The sequence below is a fragment of the Hypanus sabinus genome, chromosome 21 (genome assembly GCF_030144855.1).
Source record: "Hypanus sabinus isolate sHypSab1 chromosome 21, sHypSab1.hap1, whole genome shotgun sequence".
In the NCBI taxonomy this organism is placed as follows: domain Eukaryota; kingdom Metazoa; phylum Chordata; class Chondrichthyes; order Myliobatiformes; family Dasyatidae; genus Hypanus; species Hypanus sabinus.
In genome coordinates this window covers 57,463,911-57,481,744 of record NC_082726.1, presented here as the reverse complement: position 1 = coordinate 57,481,744, position 17,834 = coordinate 57,463,911, and the positions used below count along the sequence as shown (strand labels likewise).

The 17,834-nt window shown below is 43.8% G+C and overlaps 1 protein-coding gene across 6 annotated transcripts in view; it reads left to right on the top strand.

Annotated features, from left to right (window-relative positions):
* The first annotated feature begins 3,183 nt into the window (after positions 1-3,183).
* ccdc33 (coiled-coil domain containing 33) overlaps positions 3,184-17,834 on the top strand; it is a 328,157-nt gene continuing 313,506 nt past the window's right edge. For 2 of the 6 annotated variants that reach the window (XM_059946618.1, XM_059946617.1), the window contains exons 1-2: positions 3,204-3,775; positions 13,368-13,804. In XM_059946618.1, coding sequence (XP_059802601.1) covers positions 3,505-3,775; positions 13,368-13,804 — 708 coding nt within the window. In that variant the 5' untranslated portion in view covers positions 3,204-3,504. Of the gene's footprint in view, positions 3,776-13,367; positions 13,805-17,834 lie in introns of all 6 variants that reach the window. The other 4 variants (XM_059946623.1, XM_059946622.1, XM_059946620.1 and 1 more) reach the window with 4 other exon arrangements.

Here is a 17,834-nt window from a genome sequence, read left to right as displayed (position 1 = left end):
GAACATGGAGAACAATGTGGGAAAATGTTGCAATAGTCCATTAAGGGAAGAAAAATGAAAAAGAGAAACATACACAAAGTGCTGAGAAAGACGCCAGTAAGTCAAGCAGCGTCTATAGAATGAATTTGTTGTTCCTGCATGCACCTTGTTGTGGATCGGGTGGCAACCTTTGCCGTTTCCTTAGCATTTGTCTGGTTTTCTTCACTAGGCTGAGTTGCTAGCTTGACGCTCAACCTTGCACGGATGGACAGCATGCAAGGAGATGGCCAGATTTGGACACAGGATCACTTGCCTTGAAGACTGGTGCGGATGTCACTGCACCACTGGCCGGCAAATGGAAGGGACATTTCGGGCCAAAACCCTTCATCAGGACTGTAAAAGAGGATTAATTTTCATTCAATCAGGGAAGATACTTAAAAGAAACCCAAGAGGTAATCTCTTTACAGAGAAGGCACTAAGTTCCTGGATCGAGCTGCCAGTGGAAGTGGTCAAGGTAGTTACAACTGCGACAGTTAAGAGGCATTTGGGTAGGTGCATGGAGGGGAGAGGCTTAGAAGGTTATGGGCTGAATGTGGGCAACTGGAACTAACAGTGTGGATGTAGTGGTCAGCAGGAACCAGTTGGGCCAAAGGGCTTGTCTCCATGCTACGTTACTCTATGACTCAAAAAAAGCTCATAATCTAAAAGATGGGAGAACGCAGAACTCATGAAGCAGAGACACCTAAGGTGCTAGCACATGATTTGCAAAAGGTTAGCCAGAATATACTGTGGTAATTAGATTCAGATTCAGATCTATTCAGCACATGTACATCAAAACACACAGTAAATTGAGATGTTTGCATCAACAACCAATGCAACCTGAGGACGTGCTGGGGGTGGCTCACAAGTGTCTCCACACATACCAGCCCCAGCAAAGCATGCCCATGATGCTCGGCAGGACAACACAGAACGCAACAGGCAACAGAACAACAACAGCAAATCGAAGCCCTTTCCACTCTCCCTCCCACCCACACACATGGACGGTCCTCCATCTCCAGGACTGATCTTCAAGCTTTCAGTCTCCAGGCTTTGCCCAATGGCCTTCAACTTCTGATCGACCATTGGGAATTGATCATTGTTATCAATATTTGATCTTTCTTATTTGTAATCGGTGACTTTGATACCATTCATTAAGGGCAACACAAGGGGGAAGTTCTTCACTCAGAGGGTGGTGAGAGTGTGGAACGAGCTGCCAGTGAGAGTAGTGGATGCCGATTTGATTTCAACACTTAAGAGAAATTTGGATAGGTACATGGACGGGAGTGGTATGGAGGCTAAGGTCCAGGTGAAGGTTGTTGGGACCAGGCAGAAAAACGGTTCAGAATAGACTTGTTTCTGTGACCCTATTACACCACAGTGGTCACAATATAGAGTTAACCGAATGTTATTGCAAAGGGAATTAAATGCACAAAAAATGGAATTTTGCTCTAGTTATTTTGTCTCTAGTTAGAAGAGCACATCTGCATTACAGTATTGGTCTCCTTATTTAAGAAAGGAAGTTTCTGCATTGGAAACAGTTCAGAGAAGACTGATAGATGCAGTGGGTGGGTGGTGTGGAAAGTCAGACAGGCGGACGCTGAGGTTTAAAGGTGGGAGAGACAGATGTGAAATGCTGAGAAGTCATTACAGGATGAATGTAGAAAAAATTGTACATTTCCTCATGGAAGAATCAAGGGGTTGCTGTTTAAAAATAAAAGCAGTGCTAGAGGTTAGAAGTGAATTTGGTCTACTGGAGCTGCATCAGCACTACCTTCAGGAGTGAGATTAGTTGACTGAAATTTTGAGTTTTATTCAGAAAATAGTGATTGATAGTAATCTAATTATTAATTTAAAATATGTATATTGACAGGCACTTGACATTTTTGACAATCCAGTTCTCGTTCACTCAAGATAAACCAATTCAGCAAGTTTCAAACATTGTGTTTGAATAACTAAAAAAAATCTCACAGCAGATCGTGGTCCTTATTGAATAAGCTAAGTATACTTCTTGTTAGTTAACAAGTGCGTTTTCCCCATAACCCTTAATTCCCTTGTCATGCAAAAATCTATTTAATGGATATATTTAATGAGGTACTGTTTCCACGGACAGATATTTCCAGAGATTTACTGCTCTCTGGAGAACGTAGTGGGGGGCAGCATGGTAACATAATGGTTAGCTCAATGCTTTGCAATGCCAGCTGTAAGATCAGGCTTTAATTTCCTCTGTTGAGTGTAAGGAGTCTGTACATGCTCCCGGTGACTTAGTTTCAAGAGCAGCTTGTTCCTCTCCATCATCAGATTTCTAAATGGACAATGAACACATGAACACTTCCTCAGTATCTTTCTCTCTTTTTTTGCACATATTATTTTATTTTTAATGTATACTTCTTATTGTAATGTATAGATTTTATTATTTTTAAACATTATTATGTATTGCACTGTGCTGGAGCTGCAAAACCACAAACTTCATGACGTGCTGGTGATATTAAACCTGATTCTGATTCTGAGCACATTCCAAAGATGCAGGTTAGAGTTAGTGAGTTGTGAGCATGCTATGTTTGTGGGAACTTGGTGACATTTGCAGGCAGCCCAGCACAATCCTCACTGATCTGATTTAATTTAAACCATACATTTCACTGTCTGTTTCAATGTACTGGTGAAAAGTAATCTCCTCACCTCTGTCCTAAATCTGCTCCCCTGAACCTTGAGGCTACGTTCCCTGGATCTAGTCTTGCTTTCCAGTGGAAACAACTTTCCTGACTCCATCTTATCTCTCTCTTTCATAACTTTATAGGTTTCTATAAGATCCCCTCTCATTCTTCTGAAATCCAGCATGCATACTCCCCTCCACAGATGCTGCCTTTCCCCCCTCCCCCCCAGTTCCCCAGTAGCTCATCTTTTGCTCCAGATTCCAGCATCTGCAACCCCTTCTATCCCCATGAATGGGGTGCATGGGCTCAATGGGTGAAAAGGGTCCTCTTCCAACTTTTAGGTTTCTTATGACTTAAAAACTACCGGAACTTAAAAAAAAATCACGCGTCTATTTTAGTGCAGGAAATTGAATTGTTAAACTAAGCGGAACTTGAAGTTGATACCCGTGGAGTTTATCTGAGACAGGTAGTGGAGGTGTATCGTATATCATGCCAACTTGGTTATTACAATAGGCTTAATTCATTGACTTTGAAGTATTTTCTGCTACACTGTGATTGGTTGGTGGTTGCTCTCCCGACTCCGACAACAAACTGAACAGGTTGTGCTAATTGTACTACCCCAAATCAATAGAAACGGCTTGTATTGAAATCCTCTACTTACCGAAATAGAAGCCTTCAGGTTATGGTGTTTGAAAAGAGGGATTGTGGACAATTTCATGACTGTCACTAACTTGCATCTCAGTGGAAACCATTCGGGGTTCGTCACGCAAGAAGCTTTATTCCGCGGCTGGCCGCCCGTCTCGCCCTGTCGCCACTCCCCTCTCAGCAGGCGAACATGCACAGGTCGCGGCTGGAGATGGAAAACAAGGAGTTGGACTTCCACTTTGAGATTGTCAACGTGCAGTTCAACGAGCTGGGCCGCTACGTGCTGAGACTTGCGGTGGAGAACCCGCTGCTCGAGGGCTCGGCGGCCGGCGTCAGGCTCCTGGTCAACGGTGGCGGGGCCCTCTACACCAACCGGACAACCACCGACGTGGTGGCCCAGACGGGTCTCGGCGAGATCCACACCGTGGCCAGGAGGAAATTCCTCTTCAGACTTCCCAAAGGTAGGCCACACACACTCGGAAACCATGAAGCACCCTGTCGGTTTGGGTGTCCAGCCCGTTGGGTGTGGAGGTGCAGAGAGAGGCAGGAGTCCAGGATGTGCTGAGTTGGTGTCCTCCTCTGTCCTGTCGTCATACAGCACAGAACAAGACCTTTCAGCCCAACTGGTCATGCCGACCAAGGTGCCCATTCTGAATATTCAGGAGAAAATAATGAGCAACACACAAACGCTGGAGGAACTCAGCAGGCCAGGCAGCATCAATGGAAACGAGTACAGTCTACGTTTCGGGCCAAGACGTCGACTGTACGCTTTTCCATTGATGCTGCCTTGCATGCTGAGTTCCTCCAGTATATTGTGTGTGCTGCTGGGATTTCCACCATCTGCAGATTTTCTCTTGTTTGTGGGTAGAAAATAGTGACTAGTTTATATATACACCTTGGTTAGTATGGAGTAGACACGATGGGCCAAATGGCCTAATCCTGCTTCTACATCTTCTGATCTCTAAGCAATAGAAGCAGGAGTTCGACATCTGATTCCTCGTCCCTATACTGCTATCCTTTAAAATCATGGCTGATCAGGCCCTGGACTCAGCTCTGCCTATCTGCCATTTTCCTGTAACCCTTAATTCCCCTACTATGCAAAAATCCATCTAGATGTGTTTAAATATATTTAGTGAGGTAGCCTGTGCTGTTTCCTTGGAATGGTATCAAGGTAACACACAAAGTGCTGGTGGAACTGGGGGTCAGGCAGTGCCTATGGAAGGAAATGGACAGTCAACCTTTCAGGTTGAGACTCTCCACCTGGATGGATGAAGGGCCCAAGTACAGATTCAGATGAAGGTCTCGACCTGGTTCATTTCCCTCTGTAGCTGCTGCCTGACCTGCTGAGTTCCTCCAGTGCCCTGTGTGTTGCTTCAAGTTCCAGCATCTGCAATCTCTTTCTCCAACCTTTCTTTGTGTCAGCAGAACAAAAGAGCTGGTCTTTGACTCCAGGAATGCGGTGGAGTATATACTCTTGTATTGTTATCAATGCTGCTGAGGTGTAAATTTCTAGTTTTAAATCTCAGCATTCGCTTGTCCTTGTCCAATCACGTAGATGCCATGGCCACGAAAACACGCCAACACCTCGACTTCCTAAGAAGACTAAGTAAATTTGGCATGTCCCTGATGATTCTCATTAAGTCTTATAGATGCAATAGAGACGGCAGTCTGTCTGGGTGTGTTGCGGCTCTGTGTGGTAATTGCCCTACCCAAGAATGGAAGAAATTGCAGAAAGTTGTGAACACAGCCCAGTCTATCATGGAAATCAGCCATTAACTCAGTCTACATTTCCTGCTGCCTCAGGAAAGCAACACACATATTAAAAGACCTGCCATTTTCATTTCTCCCCCTTCCTTCGAGCAAAAAATACAAAAGCTTGAAAATAAGCACCACCAGACTCAACCATAGCTTCAATTTCACTGTTATAACATTCACGAGAGGACCTCTTGTGCAATAAATGTGAACTTAATCTACCTTGTATCTTATTTGTCTACCTGCTCTGTACTTTCTCTGTAACACTATATTCTCCATTCTGTTGGTGGAACACAGCAGGCCAGGCAGCATTTATAGGGAGAAGCGCTGTTGATGTTTCGGGCCGAGACCCTTCGTCAGGACTAACTGAAAGGAAAGATAGTAAGAGATTTGAAAGTAGTGGGGGGAGGGGGAAATGCGAAATGATAGGAGAAGACCGGAGGGGGTGGGATGAAGCTAAGGGCTGGAAAGGTGATTGGCGAAAGTGATACAGAGCTGGAGAAGGGAAAGGATCATGGGATAGGAGGCCTCAGGAGAAAGGGGGGAGGGGGGAGCACCAGAGGGAGATGGAGAACAGGCAAACAACTAAATATGTCAGGGATGGGGTAAGAAGGGGAGCAGGGGCATTAACGGAAGTTAGAGAAGTCAATGTTCATGCCATCAGGTTGGAGGCTACCCAGCCGGTATATAAGGTGTTGTTCCTCCAACCTGAGTTTGGATTCATTTTGACAATAGAAGAGGCCATGGACAGACATATCAGAATGGGAATAGGACGTGGAATTAAAATGTGTGGTCACTGGGAGATCCTGCTTTTTCTGGCGGACCGAGCTTAGGTGTTCAGCAAAACGATCTCCCAGTCTGCGTCCATGGCCTCCTCTATTGTCAAAATACGTCTCATTCCCATTCTGATATGTCTGTCCATGGCCTCCTCTATTGTCAAAATGAATCCAAACTGAGGAACAACACCTTATATACCGGCTGGGTAGCCTCCAACCGGATGGCATGAACATTGACTTCTCTAACTTCCGTTAATGCCCCTCCTCCCCTTCTTACCCCATCCCTGACATATTTAGTTGTTTGCCTGTTCTCCATCTCCCTCTGGTGCTCCCCCCTCCCCCCTTTCTCCTGAGGCCTCCTATCCCATGATCCTTTCCCTTCTCCAGCTCTATCACTTTCGCCAATCACCTTTCCAGCTCTTAGCTTCATCCCACCCCCTCCAGTCTTCTCCTATCATTTCACATTTCCCCCTCCCCCCACTACTTTCAAATCTCTTACTGCCTTTCCTTTCAGTTAGTCCTGACGAAGGGTCAGCCCGAAACATCGACAGTGCTTCCCCCTATAGATGCTGCCTGGCCTGCTGTGTTCCACCAGCATTTTGTGTGTGTTGTTGTTTGAATTTCCAGCATCTGCAGATTTCCTCGTGTTTTCTCCATTCTGTATTGTTTTTCCTTTTGTACTACCCTAATGACTTGTGTTTTTGAATGACCTGCTGTATGGCATGTGAACAAAAGTTTTTCATTGCATCTTGGTACATGTGATGACAGTAAAGGCTGATTTATACTTCTGTGTAGTAGCCTACGCCGTTGCCTTCATAAATGGCCTGCGCTGTTGTGAGCATTTATACCTGTGCATCGCTCTGCATTTCACCGCCAAAATGCTGGATGGTGGTGGGGTTTCTATGCCACTGTGTAGAGTTTCTTCGTGTACTTCAAACAATGGCGACTGAGCGCATCGAGTTGGAACTAGTAGATGTTGAATAAAGGGTTACTTTTATTGAAATTACTGCAACGCAGGAAAGACAGAAGATGTTGGAGGAGATGGCGAGTACGATCATTGAACAGATTGAGGCAGAAGGAGGGTGAATTTTCTGTGCTTGTCCGGCCACTGAGAGACATGGATGAGGAAATGCATTTCAAATATTTTGGTTTATCGTCTCCAACCATTTATTTCGCATCAGGGTACGCACAGCATGCCTATAGACAGGAGGAAATGCGATGCCACCAAGTGGACCAATCACAATTGTTGTGCTCTGCATTGCTGTGACGTCCAGTTACATTTTTGGAGTGGTGCGTGTCAGGCTCTGGCGTAGGGTACAGCGTAGGTTACGTGGCTACGTCGTGCCTACAGCGTTCATTTGACGTAGAAGTATAAATCAGCCTTAAGTCAATGACCAATTACTCTGGACAACAATTATTTTCAGAAGTGTTGTTTCCTCAGAATTCTTTTTTGGTTTATGATGGGCTGCTTGAAGCTGACCACAAATATAATTTCAGACTACTTGTATCATGTAGGAATTTGGAGAAACAAGAAATTGTATTGAATAATTGTTTTAATTGGATGACGGTGCTGATACTTTGCAATAGTTCAAATAAGCTAAAAATACTTTATTGCATATTTTTGTCTGTACTCAGTATCTGAGGCTTCTTGCTGAAGTGTCCAACAATATTCAGCCAGCATTGATGGATTCCAGTTCTCCGTGACTGCAGTATCCTGGTGAAACCTTTTACCACGCTCATCACTGACAGCACCAAGATTTGCAGGGAAGAAGACTAAATGGGAATGCAGAAAACGAATCTTTAGTGACATGTTGCACTTCATGGTTTTGTATGCTTGAAGCATGTTGTCAACCAGCTGCACGTAGTTTGGTGCTCTGTGGTTGCAAAGAAATTTTTCAACAACATCCTTGAATGTCTTCCATGCGATTTTCTTTGGTCCCACGAGAACTTCAAATTACCTGTCATTGATGACCTATTTGAATTCTGGACCAACAAAAATGCCTTCCTTAATCTTGGCATCATTTATTCTGACTTGAATTATGAATTGAAATAACAAATATAGGCATTCTCAAAAAATGGTGCGTGATAAGGAAATTTCATGGCGATTTTCGTGATCTGCAGCCCAAAATCCATAAGATACACCCACAAATATTCAGGAAGCAAAAAACTGCTGTCCAGTGTTGCCCATTTGCTCATGTTTGCCCATATCCATATAAACCTTTCCCATGTAACTACCTGTCCAACTGCCTTTTAAATTTTGTTAATGTACTTGCCTCTACTATTTCTTCTGGTGGTTCATTCCAAATATGGATCACCCTCTGATTGGAAAAAGTTGCCCCTCAGGCTCCCCTTCCATCTTGAACCTATGCCCTGTAGTTTCTGATTCCCCAGCCCTGAAAAAGATTGTTCTTTCACCCTGTCGATGCCCCTTATGTTTTTGTACATTTCTATAAGATCACACCTTATTCTCCTTCACTCCTGTGAATAAATTCCTGTCCCACTAGGAGAAGCTGAACCTCCGGTTGAGTTTATTATCATGAACACAAGCACGGTGAGATACAAGTACAATGGAAAACTTGCTTATTGCAGTATCATGGGCACGTAGCTACAGACAACATACAGAACATCAATTATAAACACGAGATTCTGCAGATACTGGAAATCCAGAGTAACACACACAAAATGCTGGAGGAACTTGGCAAGTCAAGTGGTACCTATGGCAGGGTGTAAACAGTCAGGCTGAGTCCCTTTATACATACAATTATATGATACAGCAAAAGAAGACTGTGAAAAGGCAAGATCTTTCTAAAATCTTAAAAAAGAACAAAGACACAGTCCATAGTCAATAGTCATACAAGGGGCTGGTGTTCTGTTGCTGAGGTAGGGTTTGGGTTATGTAGGTAGACTGAAGAATTTGATGGTAATAGTTAAATAGTTATTACTGAACCTGGTGGTGAAGGACTATAGGCTTCTGTACCCTTCGTCCAATAGTAACAGTGAGAAGATGGTATAACCTGCATGGTGGGGATCCTTGATGATAGTCGTTGTCTTCTTGATTGAAAGGGTAATGTTGCAGTGTCTCAATTGAAACATCAGCTATTCTGTCCCCCTCCCACAGATGCTGTTTGACCCACCAAGTTCCTCCAGAAGATTGCGTGTTGCTCCAGATTCTAGTAGTTGCATCCTCTTGTGTCTCATGTTTAGTGAATGTATTTCAGCTTGAGATACCGCGTGGTACCTTGCCCTTCCAACCCAGTGAGCCCCCTGCTGTCCAATTAAGCCTTGTAACCAATTAACCTACTACCACATGCCTTTGGAATGTGGGATGAAACTGGAGCATCCAAAGGAAACCTGCACTGTTGTGGGAGAACATACATACTCTGTACAATCAGCAGCCGCTCCTAGGTCGCTGGCGCAGTAACAGTGTTACACTAACCGCTTTGCTACTGTGCTGCTCCTACACTGACCTGTAGCCCAAGGTCAGTGTGATGCCTGTTTAATAACTCTATTAATGCTATTGGCAAAGCTGCAATTTGACCCCATACTGGCAGGTGCAACTATTATCTGAGGAGGAATGATAGCTTGCAATTATTCTCTGATTGTGTTCTATGCTCTTACTACTGACTGTTGCATTGAGGATGATATTGAAACAACATTATTTCTACTTATTATTCCTCCCATGTCTGATGTAGCAAGTAATGGTCTCACCTTGGAGTCAAAAGGTTGTAGCTTGAGTACTAGTGTGGTGGCCTGATCTCAAAATCCAGCCTGATCTTTCTGTTGTGATACTAAGAGAGGTTAAAAATTAATCCAAGCCGAACAACCATAGAGTCTGCTCCTTCATTCATACATGCCTGAATTTTTTTTCAATCTGGTTTCCTACCTTCTCTCCATAATTCTGAGCCCCTTTAATTGATGTCCTTTATCAATGTCTGCTTTAAATATACCCAGTGACTTAGCCTACATTGCCTTTTATTGTAACAAATCGTACAGATTCACCACCTGGCTGAAGAAGGTGTTATAGTTGAATGCACGCAGTGCATGAAATAAGGTAGATGATCTTTTAGAGCACTTTGCGATTGGTCAGTATGACGTTGTGGGCATCACTGAGTTGTGGTTGAAAGAAGACCGTAGTTGGGAGCTTAACATCGAAGGATACACCTTGTGTCGAAAGGACAGGTAAGTAGCCAGAAGGGGTGGGTGACTCTGTTGATAAAAAGTGAATTCAAACCCTGAGAAAGAGTGAAAAATGTAGAGTCCTTGTGGGTGGAGTTAAGAAGCTGCAAAGGTAAAATGACCCTGATTGGAGTTGAACACAGGCCAGCAAATAGTAGCCAGGATGTGGGATACAAATTACTACAGGAGATAGGAAAGGTATGTAAAAAGGGCAATGTTATGATAATCATGGGGGATTCCAATATTGGGGAAAATCAGGTTGATGCTGGATCCCAAGAGGGGGAAATAGTAGAATATCTATGAGATGGCTTTTTAGGGCAGCTTGTGGTTGAGCCCACTAGGAGAAAGGCAATTCTGAATTGGGTATTGTGTAATTAACCAAATTTAATTAGAGAGCTTAAGGTAAAGAAACCCTCGAGAGGCAGTGATCATGATATAATAGAATTTACATTGCAATTGAGAGAGAGAGAGAGACGGATAATTTACTGGAATATTCAGGAGGTGCCATACATGAGGTTGCTTAATAAGATGAGAGCCCATGGTACTACAGGGTAGATTTTAGCATGGATAGAAGATTTGCTGACTGGCAGTAGGCAAAAAGTGGGAATAAAGGGCCTTATTCTGTTTGTCTGCTGGTGACTAGTGGTGTTCTGCATGGGTCAGTGTTGGGACTGCTTCTTTTCACATTGTATGTAATGCTTTGCTAACAGAATTGATGGCTTTGTGGCCCAGTTTGTGGACAATATGGAGGTAGGTAGATGGGCAGAAAATGTTGAGGAAGCAGAAACTACAGAAGGACTTGGACAGATTGGGAGAATGGGCAAAGAAATGGCAGATAGAATATAACGTAGGGAAGTATATGGTCATGTTCTTTGGTAGAAGGAATAAAGGCATAGACTCTTTTCTAAAAGGGGAAAAAAAAAATCAAAAATCAGAGGTGCAATGGGACTTGGGAGTCCTCGTGCAAGATTCCCTAAAGGGTTTCTTGCAGACTGAGTTAGTGATAAGGAAGGCAAATGCAATGTCGGCATTCATTTTGAGAGGACTAGAATATAAAAGCAAAGAACACACGCAAAATGCTGGTGGAACGCAGCAGACCAGGCAGCATCTATAAGGAGAAGCACTGTCGACGTTTCGGGTTGAGACCCTTCGTCAGGACTAACTGAAAGGAAAGATAGTAAAGCAAAGATGTCATGTTGAGGCTTAATAAGACATTGGTGTGACTGCACTTGAAATATTGTGAGCAATTTTGGGCCCCTTATCTAAGAAAAGATGTTCTGGCATTGGGGATGGCCAGAGGAAGTTTATGAGAATGATTGTGGTTAATGTATGAGGAGTGTTTGATGGTGAATGGCCTGCATTTGCTGGAGTTTAGATATGAGGGGGGACCTTATTGAAACTATCTAATATTGAAAGGTCTGGATAGAATGGATGTATGGAGGATGTTTCCTTTAGTGGGTAAGTCACAGAGTAGAGGAACATCCATTTAGAGCAGCGATGAAGTGGAATTTCTTTAGCCAGCAGGTAGTGAATCTGTGGAATTCACTGCCACAGGTGTTGTGGAGGACAGGTCATTGAGTATGTTTGAAGCAGAAATCAGTGTCAAAGGATACAGAGAGAAAGCAGGAGAATGAGATTGAGAGAAGTAATAAATCAACCATGATGGATTGATGGAGCAGACTTGATGGGCTGAATGGCCTTTCTGCTCCTATTTGTTAAAATCTTATGATCGTGAGAAATTCCTCCTCGTCTTTTTTTCTAAAGGATCATCCCTCTAATCTCTTTATTCTGAGTTTATGCCTTGGAATGTTATTTTTGTAAACAACCCAAGGATGTGATGTGAAAGAATGCAAGCATTCATGACTGGCTGGCTCAAAAATAGACGTTGGGTTAATCCTAGCACGTATCCAATTCAAACTCTACAGATTATGGATCTTTGTGCTCATCTAGCTGATTCTTTGATATGAAGAATTTTTTGGGTTCCACTAACCTCTCAGACAGTGAATTCCAAAGCCCTACCACTTGATTGTCAGCTCTTTCCTTGCCCTTCTACTGATTTTTCTAAATGTACAGCCTCTGATTACTAACCTGTTTGCTAAGGCAGTAGTTTCTGCTGGAATACCCCTATCTAGGCCACTCCAAATCTTATCTACTTCCAGTTAATCATAGGGTTGTCCAGCAGGGATAAAGACTATTTAGGCCAGTAGGCACACATCTGTATTTATCCCATCCCATCTGATTTCCCTCTTAAACCTTTGCTTCTCAACTGCCTACCACCTCCCTCTATTGCCCCTCCTCTTTCCCCTTCTCCCCTGGTCCACTGTCCCCTTCTGTCAGATTCCTTCTTCATCAGCCCTTGACCTTTTCCACCTATCACCCCTCAGCTTCTCACTTCATCTTCCTCCCTCACCCACTCACCACCTCCTCACCTGGTTTCACTTACTACCTGCCATCTTGTACACCTTTCCCTTTCCCACCTTCTTATTCTGGCTTCTTCCCCCCACCCCCCCTTCTTTTCCAGTAGCGATGAAGGGTCTCAGCCTGAATAACTGTTTATTCCTCTCCATAGAGGCTGTCTGACCAGCTGAGTTCTTCTGGTATCTTGTGTGTGTTGCTCTGGGTTTCCAGCTTCCGCAGAATCATTTGCATTTGATTGATTGCTTGTGGAATCTTACTGTGTACATTTTGAATGCTCTGTATTCCAAATTGGTAGTGGTTGGCTATGACTTGCTTTGGGATGTTTTCAAAGTTAAAGTTGAGTTGAAGGGATGAAGCTACACTTGAACCTGGTGGTGTGTAACTTCAGGCTTCTGTACGGTCTACCTAATGGGGTGCCACTGTAGCGTAGTGGTTAGCACAACGCTTTACAGTACAGACAACCCAGTTCAATTCCTGCTGCTGTCTATGTACGTTCTCCCCACGATTGGTGGGATTCCTCTGGGTGTGCTGGTTTCCTCCCACAGTCCAAAGATGTACTGGATTTTGGGTTAATTAGTCATTGTAAATTGTCTCATGATTAGGCTTGGGTTTAATCGGGGGTTGCTGTGCAGCATGGCTTGAAGGTCTGGGTGGTCCTCTTCTGTGTTTTATTTCAATAAATAAATCAAAGGAAGCTGTGAGAAGGTGGCTTGACCTGCATGGTGGGATCTTTGATGATGGATATTGCTTTCCTGAGGCAGCGACACCTGTAGTTAATACCGATGGTGATGGGGTGTGTGTCCATGATGAGTCCATTACTCTCTGCAGCTTTTCACATTCCTGCACGTTCAAATTATTGTGTCGGACTTGATGCAGACAGTCGGGATCCTTCCTTGTGCTATATAAATTCATCCATTTCTTCCTCTTATAGGCTACTGCCAAAACGATGAAAACCATGATGTGAGGTTGCGTATTGAGGCCTTTCGAGTCACAGACTCTTCGCTGAAGGGAGCGCAGAAGGCAGGGGAGGCATTTTTTGCCATCTACCCGCGCACTGACGCACCCAGGATCAATGTGTTGGCAAAGGAGGACGAGGACTTCTACTGTTACAGCAGCATCATGACATTGCTCAGGGTGCAGGATGACGCACTCTCAATGCACTGTGGGAGGATGGCCTACAAGGTGCGTTTCCACGAGACACGGCCTCCAAGGGATGTCCTGTTGGCTGATTCCACACCACCAGTGAGCACAGACCAAGGCCAAATCCAGCCCATTAGCCCAAGCTTACCGCTAGCAATGATTCGCAAATCAACACCACCTCCCACTGTGCTGAAGCAACAGATACCATCACCTTCACCCATTCCTGAGGTAGGTGATAAAGGGACCAACAATTTGTTGACTATATTGATTTGAGAGCATTTATTGATAGTGGAACTTTGGATACTGATGGATTATCAAAATCCTTTTATTTGTTCTAAGTTACAAGGGCATAATTAGGCCATTTCAGCCCATTGAGTCTGCTCTGCTATTCAATCAGGCTTTTTACTTTGGAGCGAAGGAGGATGAGAGGTGACTTGATAGAGGCACAGAAGATCATAAAAGGCATAAGTCGAGTGGATAGCCAGAGACTCTTTTTTCCAGGGTGGAAGTGGCTAATATGAGAGGGCATAATCTTAAAGTGATTGGAGGAAAGCATTGGGGAATGTTGGAGGTAATTTTTTTTACGTAAAGAATGATCTGAGTGTGGAACAGCCAGCCAGGGTAGTGGTACAGACAGGCACATTAGGGACATTCAAAGAGCTTAGATAGGCAAAGGAAGGGTTAAGTAAGAAGGAACGGCTAGTTTAATCTTTGAGTAGATTCAAAGGTCAGCACAGCATTGTCGGCTGAAGAGCCTGTGTTGTGCTAAAATGTTCTAAAGGGATGTCCTGTTATTCTGAAGTTGTGCCCTCGAACTCTGGACTTTCTGTTTAATGGAAACATCTTCCCTAAGTCCATTCTATCAACACCATTATTAAATGATTAGGGCACAAATGTTTATCAGTGTTGCTGTCTATTTAGTTTGAGTAGGCTCTTTTAAAAAACATTTAAGCATGTTCATTAAAAATTGGGCCCTTCTTGGTATTGGAGAAAATTCTCTAATGAGATTCTTCAACTTTTGATCTTTGGAAACATCATCTTCACCAGCTCATCTAGATTAGCCTGACACATGTGCGCTGCCCTTCAGGTGGCCCCTAGACAATATGGGCGAAGGTGACCTGCATAAGGAGCAGAGCGCATGACATGACTTCTGTACCCTCAGGAAATGGTCTCAGGGTGGCTGAGGTCAATCATGCAGGAGGGGCCCAGTCAGACTTTCAGAGTGATACAAAACTGTTCAGGATCTTGATGGTCACCGTTGACATGGTGGTCTGAAGGACTTGTCTTTGTGCTCTGATTCTAAGACTCTTTAACAAGTGGTTATAATGGACTAGGGGTTCCCTACCTGGGGTCCACGGACCCCTTGGTTAATGGTAGAGCCCATGGCATAAAAAAGGTTGGAAACCCTTGTTAGAGATCATTATTTTCAGGAAAATCCACTTTTAGTTGCAATTACATAAAAAGACTTTTGAGTGCAATCAAATTTAGGATGTTGCAGAATTCATTTGGGATTCGGAAACCTTTAACAAATATTCAACATCAAACTTGTGTCATGGGCACACATACCCAGGACATAAATGCCATAAAAATCAGCAAGACGTGGATGAACGTAAATTCATTCAACTTAAATTAATAAATTTTATATTTAACTTGCGTGATAAAATAAAAATATGCATAATGATATCAGTGCAAGTTGAGGAAAGTGGTAATTTTTTTACACAGTGGTGAATGTGTGGAATGGGCTGCTGGTGGTGGCAGTGGAGGCGGAAACAATAGGGTCTTTTAAGAGACTCCTGGATGGATGCATGGAGCTTAGAAAAATAGAGGGCTATGGGTAAGCCTAGGTAGTTCTAAGGTAAGGACATGTTCAGCACAGCTTTGTGGGCCGAAGGGCCTGTATTGTGCTGTAGGTTTTCTATGTTACTTTTCTATGTTCTATCAATTATAGTGCGAGATAGAGTTCAGGATTTTCAGGTTGGCTTAAGAACCTGATTTCATGGGGAAAAAGTTGTTGAGCCTTGAGGTGCTGTTGAAACTTGAGATGTGAATCTTCAGGCTCCTGTACCACCACCTTGATGACAGTAATGAGAAGACGGCATGGCTGGAATGTGTAGCGACACTTGCAGGCCCTAGTACGTCCTTGGGTGTGTTGACTTTTAATATGAATGACATATTTTATTGTATGTCTCGATGTACATGTGATAAGTAAACCTGAATCTGACCGGGATGGTGGTGGGTCCTTAATGATGCATGCCACCTTCCTGAGACATCACCTGTTGTGGATGTCTTCAGTGCTGGAGAGAGCTGTATCCATAATATTAGTAGAAGTGTGATCACTTGAATTGAGTATGATGTTCTCCTAAGGGGTTATTCCCTTAAAGGAGAATGCCTTTGCACCACTTAGGAAGGCTGATGTATGGACAGCTACTATATGGTCCTTGATAGATCGGGGTCAGAGTCCAGTGGCATGGAATGCGAGATAACTGGGGACCCCTCCCTGCTGCAGCCTTCCTCCACCTTCACTGCCGTTGCAGTTTCGTTATCATCTTCCATCAGCTCCACTGTTGAGGTTTTAGCTGGATCACTGTTTGTCTGGAACCTCTCCCTTGAGCTTACTGCCATGGATAACCCACCAGGAGCTAAGCACCAGATGACTAAGCTCCAGACGGCATCACTCTCAGGATGGCAGGAACTCACGAGCCTCTCTGCATGACGAGGTGATGATAAGTACAGTAGCGTTATGGTTAGCACAATGCTTTACAGTACTAACAAGCCGGATTCAATACTTGCTGCTGTCTGTAAGGAACTTATATGTTCTCCCTGTGACCACGTGAGCTTCCTCCTGGTGCTCCGGTTTATTTATTTATTTTCTTCTCTCTCCTCTTCTCCCCCCCCCCCCCCCCCCCACAATCCAAGGATATGCCGTTTGGTAGGCTAATTGGTCATTGTAAATTGTTCTATGATTAGCCTAGGGTAAAATTGAGGGTTGCTGGGCAGTGTGGAAGGGCCCATTCTAAGTTGTAAATAAGTAGATACTCAGAGAAGATCTATAGTAGAACTGGCTGAATCCACAACTGTTCTGCAGCTTCCTGCATTCCTGTAGCCAGTCAGAATTCTACAGTGAAGCCATTTGAGCTCAAGTGCAAAATTTGTTTTTCAATGGCTTTCTTGTGAGTCCCAATATTTGTCACTGTCACCCAGATTGAGGAAGAGATAATCTTCAAAGAAATGATTCTTGATGGAGTATTTATTTTTGAAGTCATTATGATGCTTTCTTGGTGTAGATTATATTACCTCTTATGAGTAATGAGCAAAGCTCTGTTCAATACAGGTTGGCACTTTCATTGTATCTTGGATAATGGACTACCTGACTGGCAGACCATAGTTTGTGTGTTAGACATGGCTATAAGCAGCACTGTGGTCCCACAGGAGGCTGTATTGGCTCCCTGCCCGGTATACTTCAGGCTTTATATACAACGTTGAGTCATGTCATCTGCAGAAATTCTCTGACTCAGCAATAGTTGGGTGTATAAAGGGAGGATGGGAAAATGAACACAAGGCCCTCCCTGGTGGAGAACTTTGTCAAGTGGTGCAAGCTGAGTCATCTGTAGCTCAACATCAGTAAGACAAAGGAGATGGTGATGGACTTTAGGAACACTAACCTGTACTGCTCCTTGTTATTATTGATGATGTGGATGTGAACAGAACCTGCAAGTACCTAGGGGTGCACCTGGATGACAGACTTGAGTGAAGCACCAACACAGAGGCTGTGTACAAGAAGGGCCAGAGTTGTCTCTACTTTCTGAGGAGATTGAGGTTCTTTGGTGATGCCAACAGGCTCATTCAACTGATTATAAAGGCTGGTTCTGTTATAGGAGTCAAACTGGACACACTGGAGGCTGTGGTAGAACAAAGGACCCTATGGAAAATCCTGGTGATTCTGGACAATGTTTCTCACCCTCTGCATGCCACCTTGGCTGAAAAGAGGAGCACTCTTGTTAACAGACTAAGATAACTGCACCTCTCCAAAGAACACTATGAGGTCATTCTTGCTCTCAGCCATTAGGCTCTATAATGAGTCAACCTATAGTTGAGGAAATGATGACCCCCTCCTGTTTGAAAGTTTGAGGTGACTTATTTTTCTTACTTCTCTTCTAATACTTGTATATCTGTGCACTTGTAATGCTACTGTGACACTGTAATTTCCTTTGTGAGTAATAAAGTATCTCTCTATTCAGTGTGAAAACAGTACTTTAGC